The sequence below is a fragment of the Macrobrachium nipponense genome, chromosome 1 (genome assembly GCF_015104395.2).
Source record: "Macrobrachium nipponense isolate FS-2020 chromosome 1, ASM1510439v2, whole genome shotgun sequence".
In the NCBI taxonomy this organism is placed as follows: domain Eukaryota; kingdom Metazoa; phylum Arthropoda; class Malacostraca; order Decapoda; family Palaemonidae; genus Macrobrachium; species Macrobrachium nipponense.
The window spans coordinates 22,015,720-22,030,388 of record NC_087200.1 but is presented as its reverse complement, the minus strand read 5'-3'; the positions used below and the strand labels follow the sequence as shown (position 1 = coordinate 22,030,388).

The window sequence follows — 14,669 nt, the reverse complement described above, 5'->3', positions numbered from 1 at the left end:
TACGTTCATATGCCAGTAGGGGTTGCAGTGGGTAGGTTACAATATATTCTGTAGTTTACACATTAGCATTCCACATTCATGGGTCTTTGTGAGTTTATTTTTCAGTTCATCTTCATTTGGCAATCCTTTATATGTAATGTAGATGAGATTTTCTTCAAGCATTAGCTTAGGTAAAACCTCAAGTACAGTACTGGCTTGGGTGCAAATTTTGATGAGGTTTGGTTTGGGATTGGTAGAAATGGTTTAACAATTTTCTAAATGTAGTAAATGTGTATAAGTGTTGGTGGGTGGTGGCTTTTTCTCTTTTTCATTGTTAATGAAGTTAGTATCAGCATTACTGCTTAATTTTGTATTGTTAGTTATTATACATAATGTGTTGGACAATAGCAATTATGTAATAAAACTTAGTGAGAGAACAGATAGTAATTGCTATGGTAAAATATGACTTGCTTTGGAGATTGTGAAATCAGTTACCATTTATGATAATGACAGTCAATATGCCTACTGATAATAATTACTTACCGTTAGCTCATGATTTGAGATTTTAGTATATTAGCAAGAAGGGAATATGGCCATTGAATTTTTTTGTCTCATATGAAAACATATTATACATAATCCAATTGCCAGCTGTTAATTTAATTTCTTTTTATATTCCCAGCTGGAACTGCCTGTTGGTATTAAGAATTTAGGTAATACTTGTTATCTAAATGCTGTTGTTCAGTGTTTGAAGACTGTGCCAGAGTTACACACTGCTATCAGAGACTATAAACCCAAACGTAAGTATGAGGTACTGTTGTCAACTAACAGTTCAGTAGGGGAATTCACCTTTTGTGTAATTTATCACAGGAATATATGTGCCATAAGGAGCAATGATTGATTTTGAAGGTGACCAGAGTTATCACCATTGTAATCATTGTTATTTTTAGTAGTACTAAAAATGTATTCAAATACTGTGTTCTTTTAGACTAAAACTAATTGTTCCACATAAGTGACTTACCAAAGAATTACACAGCCGTAAGCTTCTATACCTGACTGTCGAAAAATTAAAATTTTTGCCAGCAGAGTTATTAGAGTAGGTGAAAAGGGACCTGCCCACTTTTGGGAACACCTGGTACTGCTGAGCCGTCATCTGGCCACATAGTAACAATGTGATCCTCGCAGTTGATTTCATCGCTTTTGTGGTTTATCTGCATTTTTGGTGAAGTACTCTTTTGGTGGTTGTTTTGGTTAACTGTTATTTAGCTTTTCAGTCAGCTAAATCAATTTAACAGTTTATTATGTCAGACTAGTTCATCATCAGTTAGGTTTTGCAAAACTAGGATGGCCAAGCTTTGTCATGATCCATACTCCAAGTGCATAAAATATAGGGGGCGAGAGTGCAGTAAGGACTTGACTTGCGTTGAATGTCAGGGTTTAGACGACTAGGCTTGGAAGATTTTTAAGGATAGGAAGAGAAAGGTGGCTCTTAGAGCCGAGAGTAAATCTAACATTGAGGTAACTCCTTTGCCTTTAGAGGCAGTGAAGTCAACTTTCCCATCTCAGCTTTTGTCTATTATCTCTCCCATTCTTAGCCCTCCTACTACTTTACTACTTACTCCTGTCCAGGTGTCCCATGCTTTCAGTCTCCACACCATTGCCAACCTAGAGCCCAAAGGGACAAAAAGTTAGTGTTTAGCAAAATTAGTAATGGATTAGGTATGTCTTTTCGTGCTTTTGTTGAACAATCGAAAAGTTCCAAAGTAAGTGAAGTGTCTAGTGTCAGTATTGTGCCTGAGGAGGTGGCTCTCCAATCCCAGTTCTAGATGAAGGTCACTGTCCCGCTCCTCCGCACCCAGGAGAAGACATACCGGAGGTCGAAGGGAGACTGGGGGAGTTTGCCCACAGGCTGTCATTGACTGTCGAACCTGTTGACTCACGGGTTTTGATCAAGCGCCATTGGAAAGGCATGGTTCTGAGTGATGTGCTCTTTTCATCAGATTCAGAAGTGTCGTCACCTGAAAAGAAGCGACATCTTCCATGTGCTGTAGTCTCTCGTCCTATAAAAAGACATGCTTTGTTTGTGGGGTGTTTGACTTCTCCAGTGAAGAAGATTAAAGAGCATAGGAGTCTAAACCTTCCTGCAGCTTTGCGCCTGATCCTGTTGCTCAGGATTCAGGTCAGTCCTTGCAAGATAGCCATGATCATTCAGTCAACAGGCAGATTCTAGCGCTGAGGCACTCTGAGCATCGGACTCACTCGCACAGTCAACTCTCCCAAGCGCTTGTCAACTGGGGTCTCACCTCATTTGCCTCCACCCACACTAGCTGCCTCGCTTTCCTGTCAATCGTCAACTAAAAGGAGTCGTTCGACTGCCACAGCCTCAAGATCTACTAGTCCCGCAGCCCGGACCATTGAGGTAAAACAAACGAGATACTGACTGTAACCCCTACTGGTATTTAGGAGTAGACTTGTAAACTGAAACTGACCGTCTGCTGAAAATATATGGGTGGTTTACTCAACAAGCACCACTAATTGCTTGTTAGATTTTGGGTCTAGATCCAGTATACGAGATACCAGATGAAACTAATATATAATATATCTGCAGACTCCCCTGATTATAGAATGACCAGTGACAGACATTCTTGAGGGTGGGTTCCCCCTAACAGACACTGAAAAGGGGAGTTAATTAGATCTAGATCCAACTTAAGAGATACCAAGTAAAATTTACACTACGATAGCACTGTACATCCTAGAGTACTGAGGTAGTAATGACAGACATTTTAGTGGGTGGTTACCCCCTGACAGATGCCCCACAACAAGTGGGGAGGGGGAGATAGGATCTGCATCCAACATTGGAAAGAGAAAGGCAGGGACTGTAGAGATGCCAGCTACTGCCGGTTCGTCTCCTTCCAGTTCTAGAGGTTCCACCTCTGGGGCAGGAACCATCTTGGGTGCTCAACAGTGAGCGTCTCCAAGTGTACGGTCACCTGCTGGTGACCATGCAGCCAGAATCCAAGCTGCTGAGCATGCTCACCGCCAGGACTCCGGCACGGGGCGGAAGAGCTTCAGCTGCTTCTGGGACAGTGACACGTCGTGAGGATGGTGCTCGGTCTCACTGCGTTGGTGGACGCTACCCGTCACCCGACTGTCGATCACACCAGCATAATCAGAGATGGTCTGGGCAGCTGGTAGCGGCTCCCCTGACGCGAGAGATCAACGTTACCATCCTCGGACCAGCGCTTCTCCACAGGGAGACCGCTGGTCTGGACCTGCAGACCGGTCATCACCACGGGTTGGTGATCGCCTGCAGCCCTCTCCGTCCACCGGTTCTGCCGGTAGACAGAGTGGAAGCATCAGATCTGCCTCACCTGTCCCTTCAACCTCCTTGGGATGCACAGGTAGGAGCGAGGCAACTAGGGGGTATCATGAGGAGTGCGCTTCTCGCGGTCCAGCCACAAGAGCTTATGTGCCCAGTTCGGTCTTAGGACCGGACAGGTCGCACACTCAAGTGTTTAGAGGAGATCATGGGGGGCTAGCGAGGTTCTTCCTGGTGAAGGAAGAGTGTCTCAGGAAGGGCTCGGCCTGGATGGACTGACGGTCTGTCGCCTCAGGACGCAGTCAACCCCGAGATACAGACCTTACCTTACAGACCTTACATCTTGTTCGGGTTGCCCCAGGTCCCTCAGTGTGAGGCACCTCTAATGTCTACCAGAGAGTTGCTAGTACATCTTCCGGTATATTTTGCATCTTCCAATCTTGGATGGTCTGGGATGCAGTTTAGATATTTGTCGAGCTTATTCTTAAACACATCTACGCTCACTCCTGATATATTCCTCAGATGAGCTGGCAACGCATTGAATAGACGCTGCATTATCGATGCTGGTGCGTAGTGGATTAATGTCCTGTGTGCTTTCCTTATTTTTCCTGGTATAGTTTTGTGCACTATTAATCTACCTCTGCTTGCTCTTTCTGATATTTTTAGTTCCATGATATTTTCTGCTATTCCTTCTATCTGTTTCCATGCCTGAATTATCATGTAGCGTTCTCTTCTCCTTTCTAGACTATATAATTTTAAGAATTGTAGTCTTTCCCAGTAGTCTAGGTCCTTAACTTCTTCTATTCTAGCTGTAAAGGACCTTTGTACACTCTCTATTTGTGCAATATCCTTTTGATAGTGTGGGTACCATATCATATTGCAATATTCAAGTGGACTACGAACATATGTTTTATAAAGCATAATCATGTGTTCAGCTTTTCTTGTTTTGAAGTGCCGTAACAACATTCCCTTTTTTGCTTTACATTTTGCCAACAGAGTTGCTATTTGATCATTGCATAACATGTTCCTATTCATCATCACACCAAGGTCTTTAACTGCTTCCTTATTTGTGATGGTCTCATTATTAGGTCCCTTATATGCATATAGCTTTCTTTCTCTGTCTCCATAATTTATTGATTCAAATTTATCAGAGTTAAATACCATCCTATTTACCTCTGCCCAATCATATACTTTGTTAAGGTCTCTTTGTAGAGCGTTCCTATCTTCATCACAAGTAATTTCTCTACTTATTCTTGTGTCATCTGCGAAACTACTCACTACCGAATCCTTCACATTATTGTCTATGTCTTCAATCATAATAACAAACAGTATTGCAGCTAACACCGTACCTTGCGGCACACCGGATATTACCTTGACTTCATCCGATTTCTCGTCGTTTGCAATAACTATCTGTTTTCTGTTGTGTAAAAATTCTTTTAACCATCTTCCTACTTTATCCACGATATTGTGTTTTCTAATTTTCTTCGCTAATATATTATGGTCTACTTTATCAAAAGCTTTTGCAAAGTCTAAATAAACCACATCTGTTTCATTTCCGCTTTTCATATTTTTGAATATGTTCTCACGGTGGACTAACAGTTGGGTTTGTGTACTTTTTCCGGGTACGAAACCATGTTGTCCTTTATTAAACAAATTATTTTTTATTAAATGTTTCATAATATTTTTCTTCATTACCCTTTCATACACTTTCATAATATGTGATGTTAGACTCACAGGAACAGTCAATCCTCCTCTCCTCTTTTCCCTTTACTTCCTGGTTATACTAGAATAAACAAGGAAGTAAGAGGAATTCTGTGCCGTCTACTCCTCAGAATTCGAACCCGAGAGACTATGTTTTTTATTCAATCCTAGGATCTTACCGAACATATGTCAATCTGTTCAGGATGGAAAGCACCGAGAGGTTTGAATGCCTCTCCAGTGCCACTGTTTTGTACATGCAACTTCCCCGGCAGATATATACTTAGCTATAGTCTCTGACGTCCTGACAGAATTCAAAACTCGCGGCACACGCGACAGGTAGGTCAGGTGACCAGCCCACTCCCGCCGCTGGGTGGCGGGAATAGGAACCATTCCCGTTTTCTAACCAGAATTTTTCTGTCGCCGGTAGCAACAACATCGTTGTTGGTACCTCCTGCATTGGAATTCTTTTCTCGTTGGCCGAGGATTATCTATCTGTCTTTTGGTGATGTACTTTGATCTTTGGTTTTGGCATACGCTTATCGTGGACCGTTTTTTGGATTTTGATTTGGATTCTCTTTAAAATGTCTGACGTGGCACCTGTATTTAGGGTGTGTGCGAAAGAGGAATGTAAGGTGAGGCTACCGAAAGCATCGGTGGATCCTCACACAGTCTGTAAAAAATGTAGGGGGAATGATTGTTCTGCGACTAACACCTGTCGGGAATGTGAGAGCTTAACGGAAGTGGAATGGAAGACCTTGGCTTCTTATGTAAGGAAAACTTGAGAAAGATAGAGTTAGGAGGGCTTCCATCAGAAGCTCAAGTAGATCCTGCTCTAATGAACAGGAAGTAGCTCCTAACTTTTCTAGTAATTCACCTGCTCATAGTTTGGTTTCAGCCCCTTCCCCCAGCAGCGAACCTGTAGATGCGTCTACGGAAATGGCTGCAATGAGAGCCTCAATAATCAGCTTGAAATCGCAACTGCAAGCAATGAAGGAGACAGGTAAGCGCAGTGATGTGTGCAGTGATTTGTGCAGTGTCCCCAGTGAAGTGGAGGGGGCATCTGACCGACTCCGCATTGCTCCTAGGCCTAGACCTCTTTCAGACTCCCATGACCAAGGGAGGAGGAATGTCGAAAGCCGCAAGGGGGATGTAGAGTATTCCCAACGGTCAGGCGTCCCTTCGGCAGATCCTGTAGCCGCTTCCCAGGCTGCCAAGGACAGCTACTGCAAAAGCGTCCTCAGGAAGTGCTTTTCGGACTCAGACTCTTCATCTCCCAGAAGAGGATGGAGTTCTTCCGCTAAGTCGCGTCCTCTTAAGAGATCCTGGAAGACGCCAGCAAGCGAAGCGTTGCGTTCCAGTCCTGAGCCTTTTCCGGAGTATTCGCCTGCTCGTAAGAAGAGAGCTATGAGATCTCCTGACTCTTCTCCGGAAGACTTATCACACAAGACGAAGGAAGTCTTGGTAGGACTCCAACAGCAGTTGTCTGCCTTAGTGGGAGTTCTTTCTGAAGGCTCTTCTAGGAAGAAAGACATTTCTCTTCCCATCAAGAGTTCTGTTAGGAGAGCATCAGAGAGTAAGCGTCCTGGCTTTAGCAGACGCTCCTCGCCTGAAAGGTTTTCGTCCCCAGCGAGACCTTCTTCAGTCGCATATGACAGGAATCGGAAACTCCCTACGAGCAAGAGTTCTCCCAGGAGTTTTGCTAGAGACGATTTTGCCTCTCATGGCAAGCATCAGGACCCTGATTCGCGGATTTCTCGTGAGAGAATTCGTGCGACTAAGAGCTCCGGGAGAGAAGAGAGCCCCTCTCTATTCAGAGCTCCGCAAGAAGGAAGGAGCGTTCGTTCGTCCTCTAGACATTTTCCGAAGGACGCGAGAGTTTCGCCGAATAGGCGCCGAAACTTAGACAAGTTTTCTTCACCTCCCAGGAGGGATAGGAGAGATTCTAGCGCCTCTCCGGATGGACGTAAAGGGAAAAGGAGTTATTCGACTGCTAGACGCAGTCACCAGGACGCAAACGTCTCCCCTCATGGACGACGGGAACAAAGGGTTCTCCTTTCTCCTCGCAGGCGCATTTCGCCTTCTAGGCGTCCTCATCAGGACGCAAATGCCTCTCCTTCTTGGACCAGGCAGCCTCACCAGGACGCAAGCGCCTCGCCTTCTTGGCCCAGGCGCGCTCACCAGGACGCAAGCGCTTCTCCTTCTTGGCGCCAGGAACAGGATGTTCTCCTTTCGCCTAGCAGGCGCTCTTCGCCCCACAGGCGCCTGATTCAGGACGCAAGCGCCTCTCCTAGCAGACGCAAGGAGCAGAGCAGAGCCCGAGTATAGGGAACTCCAGGACTCGTGCAGGAAGGAGGATAGGAGTAAGGACGAAAGGAAAAGGCTTCTTTCGACGGATCGGTCTCCTGTAAAGGAAAAGCCCTCTTCTCCTGCATCGCTTTTGGAAGAAGTTTCGGATGAAGAGATATCCAAAGATGCAGGAGTTTCGGACTATAAGAGACTTGCTTCTCTTTTGCTGCAGGTGTTTGGAGACTCGCTACGCCAGTCGGATCCCCCTTCTCCGGGATCGTTATTATCCAGTACGAAAATGTCGAGATGACCCCTACTCTTTCTATGAGAAAGTCTCTGAAGAGTCTCGAGAGCTGGCTCAGATCTAAGAAGGAAGCGGGGAAGACAGTATTTTCTTGTCCTCCCTCGAAGCTGACAGGTAAACCAGGTATGTGGTACGACACCAAGGAGCCAATGGGCCTGGGTCTCCCTTCGTCCTCTGATGCGGATTTTTCCGCTCTTGTAGATGCGTCTAGAAGACGCTCTCTACACTCTGCAAAAGCCTCTTGGGGAATGTGTGAGGTGGATCATCTCATCAAGGGCCTCTTCAAGACTCTCGAAGTCTTTAACTTTATGGACTGGGCTTTGGGAGCTTTAGCCAAGAAGTCTCAAGAACCAGACTTCATTACCATGGAAGAGTTGGGCAGTGTTTTAACCTGCCTAGACAAGGCGGTTATGGATGGCTCCAATGAAGTGGCATCCCTTTTTGGATCCTGTATATTGAAGAAGAGGGCAGTGTTTAGCTCCTTTTTAACGAAATCTGTTTCTCCTCTGCAGAGATCCTCCCTTTTATACGCGCCCCTCTCTAGTCACCTTTTTCCTCAGGACATAGTGAGGGACATTTCAAAGACTCTTTCAGAAAAGGCCACACAGGACCTGCTGGCCCAGTCAGCTAAGAGGCTAAAACCTGCTGTTCAGGTTGCGAAAAAGGAGAAAGTTCCCTTCCAGCACCCGCTTTCGGGAAGGTCTGCACCAAGATCTTCTCTTAGAAGTAGACGACCGGAGAAGAGAGGAAGGTCTTCTCGAAGGCCGTTCGTCAAGACCCAGTGAGACTGTGGTCCTCCAGACAAAAGTGGGTGCCAGGCTTCTAGACTTTTACGAACCTTGGGCACAGAAAGGTGCCGATGCCTGGTCCCTATCCATCCTAAAGAAAGGATATTGAATCCCCTTCAGGGAAAAACCTCCCTTAACTACAACTCCAAGGGAGTTAACAGCAAACTACAAGGATTCTGTCAAGAAACAAGCCCTTCTACATCTCGTGGAGCAGATGCTTTACAAGGAAGCCATAGAGGAAGTAAAAGATCTCTCTTCCCAGGGGTTTTACAATCGCCTGTTCTTGGTTCCGAAGAGCTCAGGAGGTTGGAGGCCAGTTCTGGACGTGAGCGCCCTGAACGTGTTCGTAGCAAAGAGGAAGTTCACAATGGAGACGACAGCCTCGGTGTTAGCAGCCCTGCGTCCAGGGGACTGGATGGTATCCCTGGACCTGCAGGATGCTTATTTCCACGTACCAATACACCCGTCTTCCAGGAAATACCTCAGATTTATGGCTCAAGGAAGAGTATTTCAATTTCGGGCCCTATGCTTCGGACTATCAACAGCCCCCCAAGTATTCACGGGACTAATGAAAAATGTGGCTCACTGGCTTCACCTCGAAGGGATTCGAATATCCTTGTATCTAGACGACTGGCTGATACGAGCACAGTCGCGAGTCAGATGTCTGGAGGACTTAAACTGACACTGGAGTTAACATAGTCCTTGGGACTGTTGGTAAACCTCGAGAAATCCCAGATGATTCCCCAGCAGAACATTGTTTATCTGGGGATTCGGATGGATTCTCGGGGTTTTCATGTGTTTCCATCACAGGAAAGACAGAACCGCTGCTTGGAAAAAGTAGCAACCTTCCTAGAGAAAGAACAATGTTCCGCGAGGAATGGATGAGTCTTCTGGGGACCCTTTCCTCGTTGGAACAGTTCATTTCTCTAGGAAGGCTTCACCTAAGGCCGTTACAGTTCTATCTAAGAGAACGTTGGGATCAGAAATCTCAAAATCTGTCCGATTCCTTCCAGATCACGAAGTAAATAAAGGAGGACCTGCGTTGGTGGATGAATCCGTGCAGGATCAACGAAGGAGTATCCCTTCACGTTCCGAACCCTCGGCTAGTGTTGTATTCCGACGCCTCAGATGCGGGGTGGGGAGCCACTCTAGGGACGAGAGAAGTGTCAGGCACCTGGAGGGGAGAACAGGTGTCCTGGCACATCAATATGAAAGAATTAGCAGCGATTCACCTGTCTCTCATACACTTCGAGGCTCAGATCTCGGGTTCAGTCCTGCAGATCAATTCGGACAACACAACAGCCCTAGCTTACATCAAGAAGCAAGGAGGGACGCACTCGTTCTCCCTTTACAAGAAAGCAAGAGAACTACTGCTTTGGGCAGAAGAGAGAAGAATCACTCTCCGGACGAGATTCATTCAAGGGGACAAAAATGTAAGAGCCGACCTTCTGAGCAGGAGAGACCAAGTACTGCCTACAGAATGGACGTTGCATCAGGAAGTATGCAACAGACTATGGAACCTCTGGGGGAGATCAAATATAGATCTTTTTGCCACCCATTGGAACAACAGGCTGGAAAGTTACTGCTCCCCGATCGCCGACCCAAGGGCGATTTCGGTGGACGCCCTTCTCCTCGATTGGTCCGGAATAGACGGGTATGCTTTTCCTCCGTTCAAAATATTATCGGAAGTGGTAAGGAAGTTTGCAGCAGCAGAGGGAGCCAAACTGACCCTCATAGCCCCGTTCTGGCCAGCGCAAAACTGGTACACAGAGGTACTGGGATGGATAGTAGACTTTCCGAGATCTCTCCCAAACAGGAGCGATCTTCTCAGACAACCCCACTTCGACAGGTATTACAAAAACCTGCCCGCTCTCGCTCTGACTGCCTTCAGACTATCGAAGGACTTGTCAGAACGAGAGGCTTTTCTCGAGAAGTTGTGAAAGCGATCGCAAGAGCTAGAAGACCATCTACTATTCGAGTCTACCAGTCGAAGTGGGATGTGTTTCGCAGATGGTGTAGAGCTCAGAAGATATCCTCTTCCAGTACCTCTGTGACAGATATAGCTGATTTCCTCCTTTACTTGAAGGAGAAATGTAATTTAGTAGTCTCTACAATTAAGGGCTATAAAAGTATGCTATCTTCAGTCTTCAGGCATAGAGGCCTTAATATTGGGGAAGACAAAGATTTGCATGACCTGATAAGATCCTTCGAGACGTCAAAGAACAGAGGGATTAGAGCACCTAGTTGGAACTTAGATGTGGTCCTAAAATACTTAATGACCTCAAAATTCGAACCTCCCTGTAAGGCTACGTTCAGAGATCTGACAAGGAAGTCTTTATTCTTGGTCGCGCTAGCTTCAGCGAAAAGAGTAAGCGAACTACAAGCCTTAGAACATAATGTTGGCTTCAGGAACGACTCGGCGTTCTCTTCCTTCAAACCGATGTTTTTGGCGAAGAATGAAAACCCTTCGAAACCTTGGCCTCGAACATTCGAAGTAAAAGGACTTTCGTCGCTTGTAGGTACAGAGCGAGAAAGGGCTCTTTGCCCAGTGAGAAGCCTTAAGTTCTACTTAGAAAGGAAGAACGAACTAAAGGGGAGTAAGGAAAGTTTTTGGTGCTCAGTTAGAGATCCCAGAAGGCAGATCTCTAAAAATGCTCAGGCGTTCTTCATCAGAGATGTAATCAAGGAAGCCCATTTAGCGTGTAAAGAAGAACAACTGGACCTCCTTAGAGTTAAAGCTCACGAGGTAAGAGCAGTCGCTACCTCTTTGGCATTCCACAAGAACTTGTCGATACAGACTCTAGTGGAGTCAACCTTTTGGAGATGCAATTCGGTCTTTGCATATCATTACTTGAGAGACATTCAAGTGACGTACGACAAGTGCTTTACTCTAGGAGCGTACGTATCTGCGGATTCGTTGCTGGGACAGGGAGCTGAACCCAATCCTTTTTAGTTTTATTAGGTTAGGGTTTTTAATGGTGTTTGGTGCATTTTATTGGTCGATTGAAAGAGGGTGCAGGAGTTGACCCCTTTCAAATCGTAGTGCTAACATGTTAGTGTGGTCAGGTGATCGGGATTGGTCGTTATGCTCCTTGTATTGTCTTAAATACCTAAAGCTCTATCATGTAAGAGGGTTAGCCCCCGTTGGTATGATACAGGTCAAGGTTCTGCCATGTAAGTGGGTCAGCCCCCATTGGTACGATCCAAGAAAAGGCTCTGCCATGTAAGCGGGTAAGCCCCCATTGGTATGATCCGAAAGGGTTATCAGTCGCAGGTCTCATCCTCTCTGGAACTCTGATGGCAAGCAGACTCATAGACAGTATCAATGAAGTCTTCTTCCATATCAGGTAGGAACCAAGGTTGTTTTTGTTAATATACCTACAACGTATGTTGTTTCCCTGTTTTTATATTCAAAAATAATTAGTATGTAACTGTCTCTTGCCCTCCACCAAGGGTGTCAATCAGCTAAGTATATATCTGCCGGGGAAGTTGCATATACAAAAATGATATTGTTATTATACAATAAAGTTTTGTACATACTTACCCGGCAGATATATACGATTAATGGCCCGCCCAGCCTCCCCTCAGGAGACAGGTGGAAGAGAAAAATTCTGGTTAGAAAACGGGAATGGTTCCTATTCCCGCCACCCAGCGGCGGGAGTGGGCTGGTCACCTGACCTACCTGTCGCTTGTGCCGCGAGTTTTGAATTCTGTCGGGACGTCAGAGACTATAGCTAAGTATATATCTGCCGGGTAAGTATGTACAAAACTTTATTGTATACTAACAATATCATTTTTGGGAACAACCAGTTCAGCTTGAACTAGTTGTCTTCGGTATCCTGTTATCACCGTAGAAGTCACCCTTCGGGAAAACTTCACCTTCGCTCTCTTCATCAGAGAATGAAGGAGGTCTGCTTCCAGTCCTGATTCTTGTCCCTCGAATGAAGAAGAATTAGGCTGGAGTGCGATTTACAGGAACCTACAAATATACTACATGTGCTTCTGTTATCAGTTGCATTGTCCGAGTAGTAGGCACATACCTGTAAGTTAACTCTTCTTGTATCTGACCGAGATAAATAGCACCTTCTCTTAATTGACTTGGAACTCAGGACGGCCTTTCGGGCCTCCCAAGAGTTACCGGTTTTGATTTTGAGATAATGAGTGGTATTGTTTTCTAACAACACCATAGCATTTGCATTGTCACCGAATATGAGGGTTTTCTTCCCTCCCATCTCGGTTAAAATGCAGATGCTTGAGTGTATCTTTTTTGCACTCGATGGTTCTAGCCAATGCATTCCTTCATGGAATGTACTACCAGGCAACTCAGGGTGACAACAAGTTGAGCGAGCAGTGTATGGCTCTGCCTCAGTAATGCTTGTTCTCTGAGATATTGCAGTTTGGTATTGTTTCTCCTCTGTCAAGGATTGACTACCAATTCAAATCTCTCCCCGGCAATCACAGACTTAGGTCTCTGGTTGGCTGGAATTCTCGCATATGTGTATGCCCATCTCTCCTGCATCCCATTTTGCCGTTGCGAGAATTTTCAGACAGATATATCTCGCTAGACTCGTTATCATCTTTCTATTTACCCCATGGTATAACAGAAGTCTGTAGTCTAGTCTTCCGCTTCATCGCACCTGCCCCGTCGGCCGCTGCAATGACGCAGAATTATATTCTTCAGACAATTTGAGTTTGTCTTCTAATATACATTTAGTAATTTGTAAGGTGTTCAGTTATTCTTTATTCACCCTGAATTGTAAATTAATAACAGAAGACTTCGCCTATTCCCCACCCTGCTAGCTCTGCTCCAAAAATAAAAACGTCTTCCCTGATCCAACCCACGAGAAGCGGTTCTTCAGGCAGTACAATCCCTGTGTTTTCATTACTGAAAGATGCTCTGCTTTCGTTGCAAACTCCAACTTTCTCGCCGAACAGCAATGAAATTGCTGATTAGCTTTTTCAGTCCTCTGTAAAACAACAGGGAGTAAAGCCACCTTCACTGGTTGGTGTCATCGACGGGACTTTTTCTATGATCAGAATCTTGTGAGTTTACTTCCCTCGATTCAACTGTGAAGACGTAGGTCGCGCATTCACCTTCGTCATTCATTAGTAATATACTAGTATTGTTTCTCTTTAGTTGAGATTCAGCTACTGATGAGAAACTTCTGTCTTGCCATCACAAGGACCTCGGCCTCTAGAAGGCAATTGACTATCGTCTGATGTGCACATGCCCTAAGAGAAACATCATCTCGTCTCTCAACATCAGCGGCGAACAAGATAGACGATTTGTATTGTTGTTCTCAGCATAACCCTTCAAAAGGTGGGTGTCATGTTGTGACTATGTTTCAGATGCGTGGCAGCGCACTTAGTGCAGTCAGTCGGTATCTGTTGACGAGTCCGAGTCTGTCATGAGCTACGATGTGGACTTTGTATTGGTTGATCCAGATCAGTCATAACTTTGACTTATTGGCATGTTGCTGTACCCATGAAGGATCGACACCCATCATTGAGTGTTGGTGTCTTTATCCACTGTGGACTGCCGTTGCAGAAGTGTCCGATGTCACATCTTTCTCTGGGTCTTATAAGACCATGAGAGACTTCTTTGCAGCTGGATAGTCCAGTGAATGGGTACATTTCATCACTGATGAATATGTCGGACAGGAAGATAGATGAGGTCTCATTGCGACCATATTTATATCTTTCTTCTTTTGGGTCTGCCCACAGGTCCTTGGAACCTCCTTTCCTTGGACCGGTGGTGGATGCTTGCGCTTGCAGGTTGTGTTTGCTTACCCGGCTCCTTCAAGAGGACAAGTTGCATCACATCTATGGTGTGCGGTTCTAGAGGTAAGAAGGATGCGAGAGTGACTGGCCTCTCCACCTTCCCCACCTCGTCCTTCTACTCCTCTTTCTTCGGGTTGAGGATAGGACTTGAACGTACACTGGCTGGCTGGGCGATTGATGCGGTAAGCTTACACATAGAGCTTCCTTTCTATTTTTCTTGTCAGAATCATGGAAGCAATCCTGTTCCTTCTTCTAGCAAGGGAGGAAGGAGACTGGCAATAATGCAAACCCTTCCCAGAACTTTGCATTAATGCCTCCGACTCTAAATATTCTTCGTAGCCCATTTTCGGATGAGTTACGATTCCTCACTCATTTCGAAAAGGCCCAGAAGTCTGATTCTTGATCATGCAGCTCCTATACTCCAATCAAGTTGTCAGAGGCAGGGCATTCCTCCTCGCTCTTATGACCAGGAGGAATAGCCCAGGTGTGCAGAACTCTAGTCAGTTCTAGAGGC

General features: G+C 45.5%; 1 protein-coding gene across 1 annotated transcript in view; it reads left to right on the top strand.

Annotated features, from left to right (window-relative positions):
• LOC135219170 (ubiquitin carboxyl-terminal hydrolase 14-like) overlaps positions 1–14,669 on the top strand; it is a 70,361-nt gene that overhangs the window by 26,899 nt on the left and 28,793 nt on the right. The window contains exon 4 of the mRNA XM_064255704.1: positions 659–776. Coding sequence (XP_064111774.1) covers positions 659–776 — 118 coding nt within the window. The remainder of the gene's footprint in view (positions 1–658; positions 777–14,669) is intronic.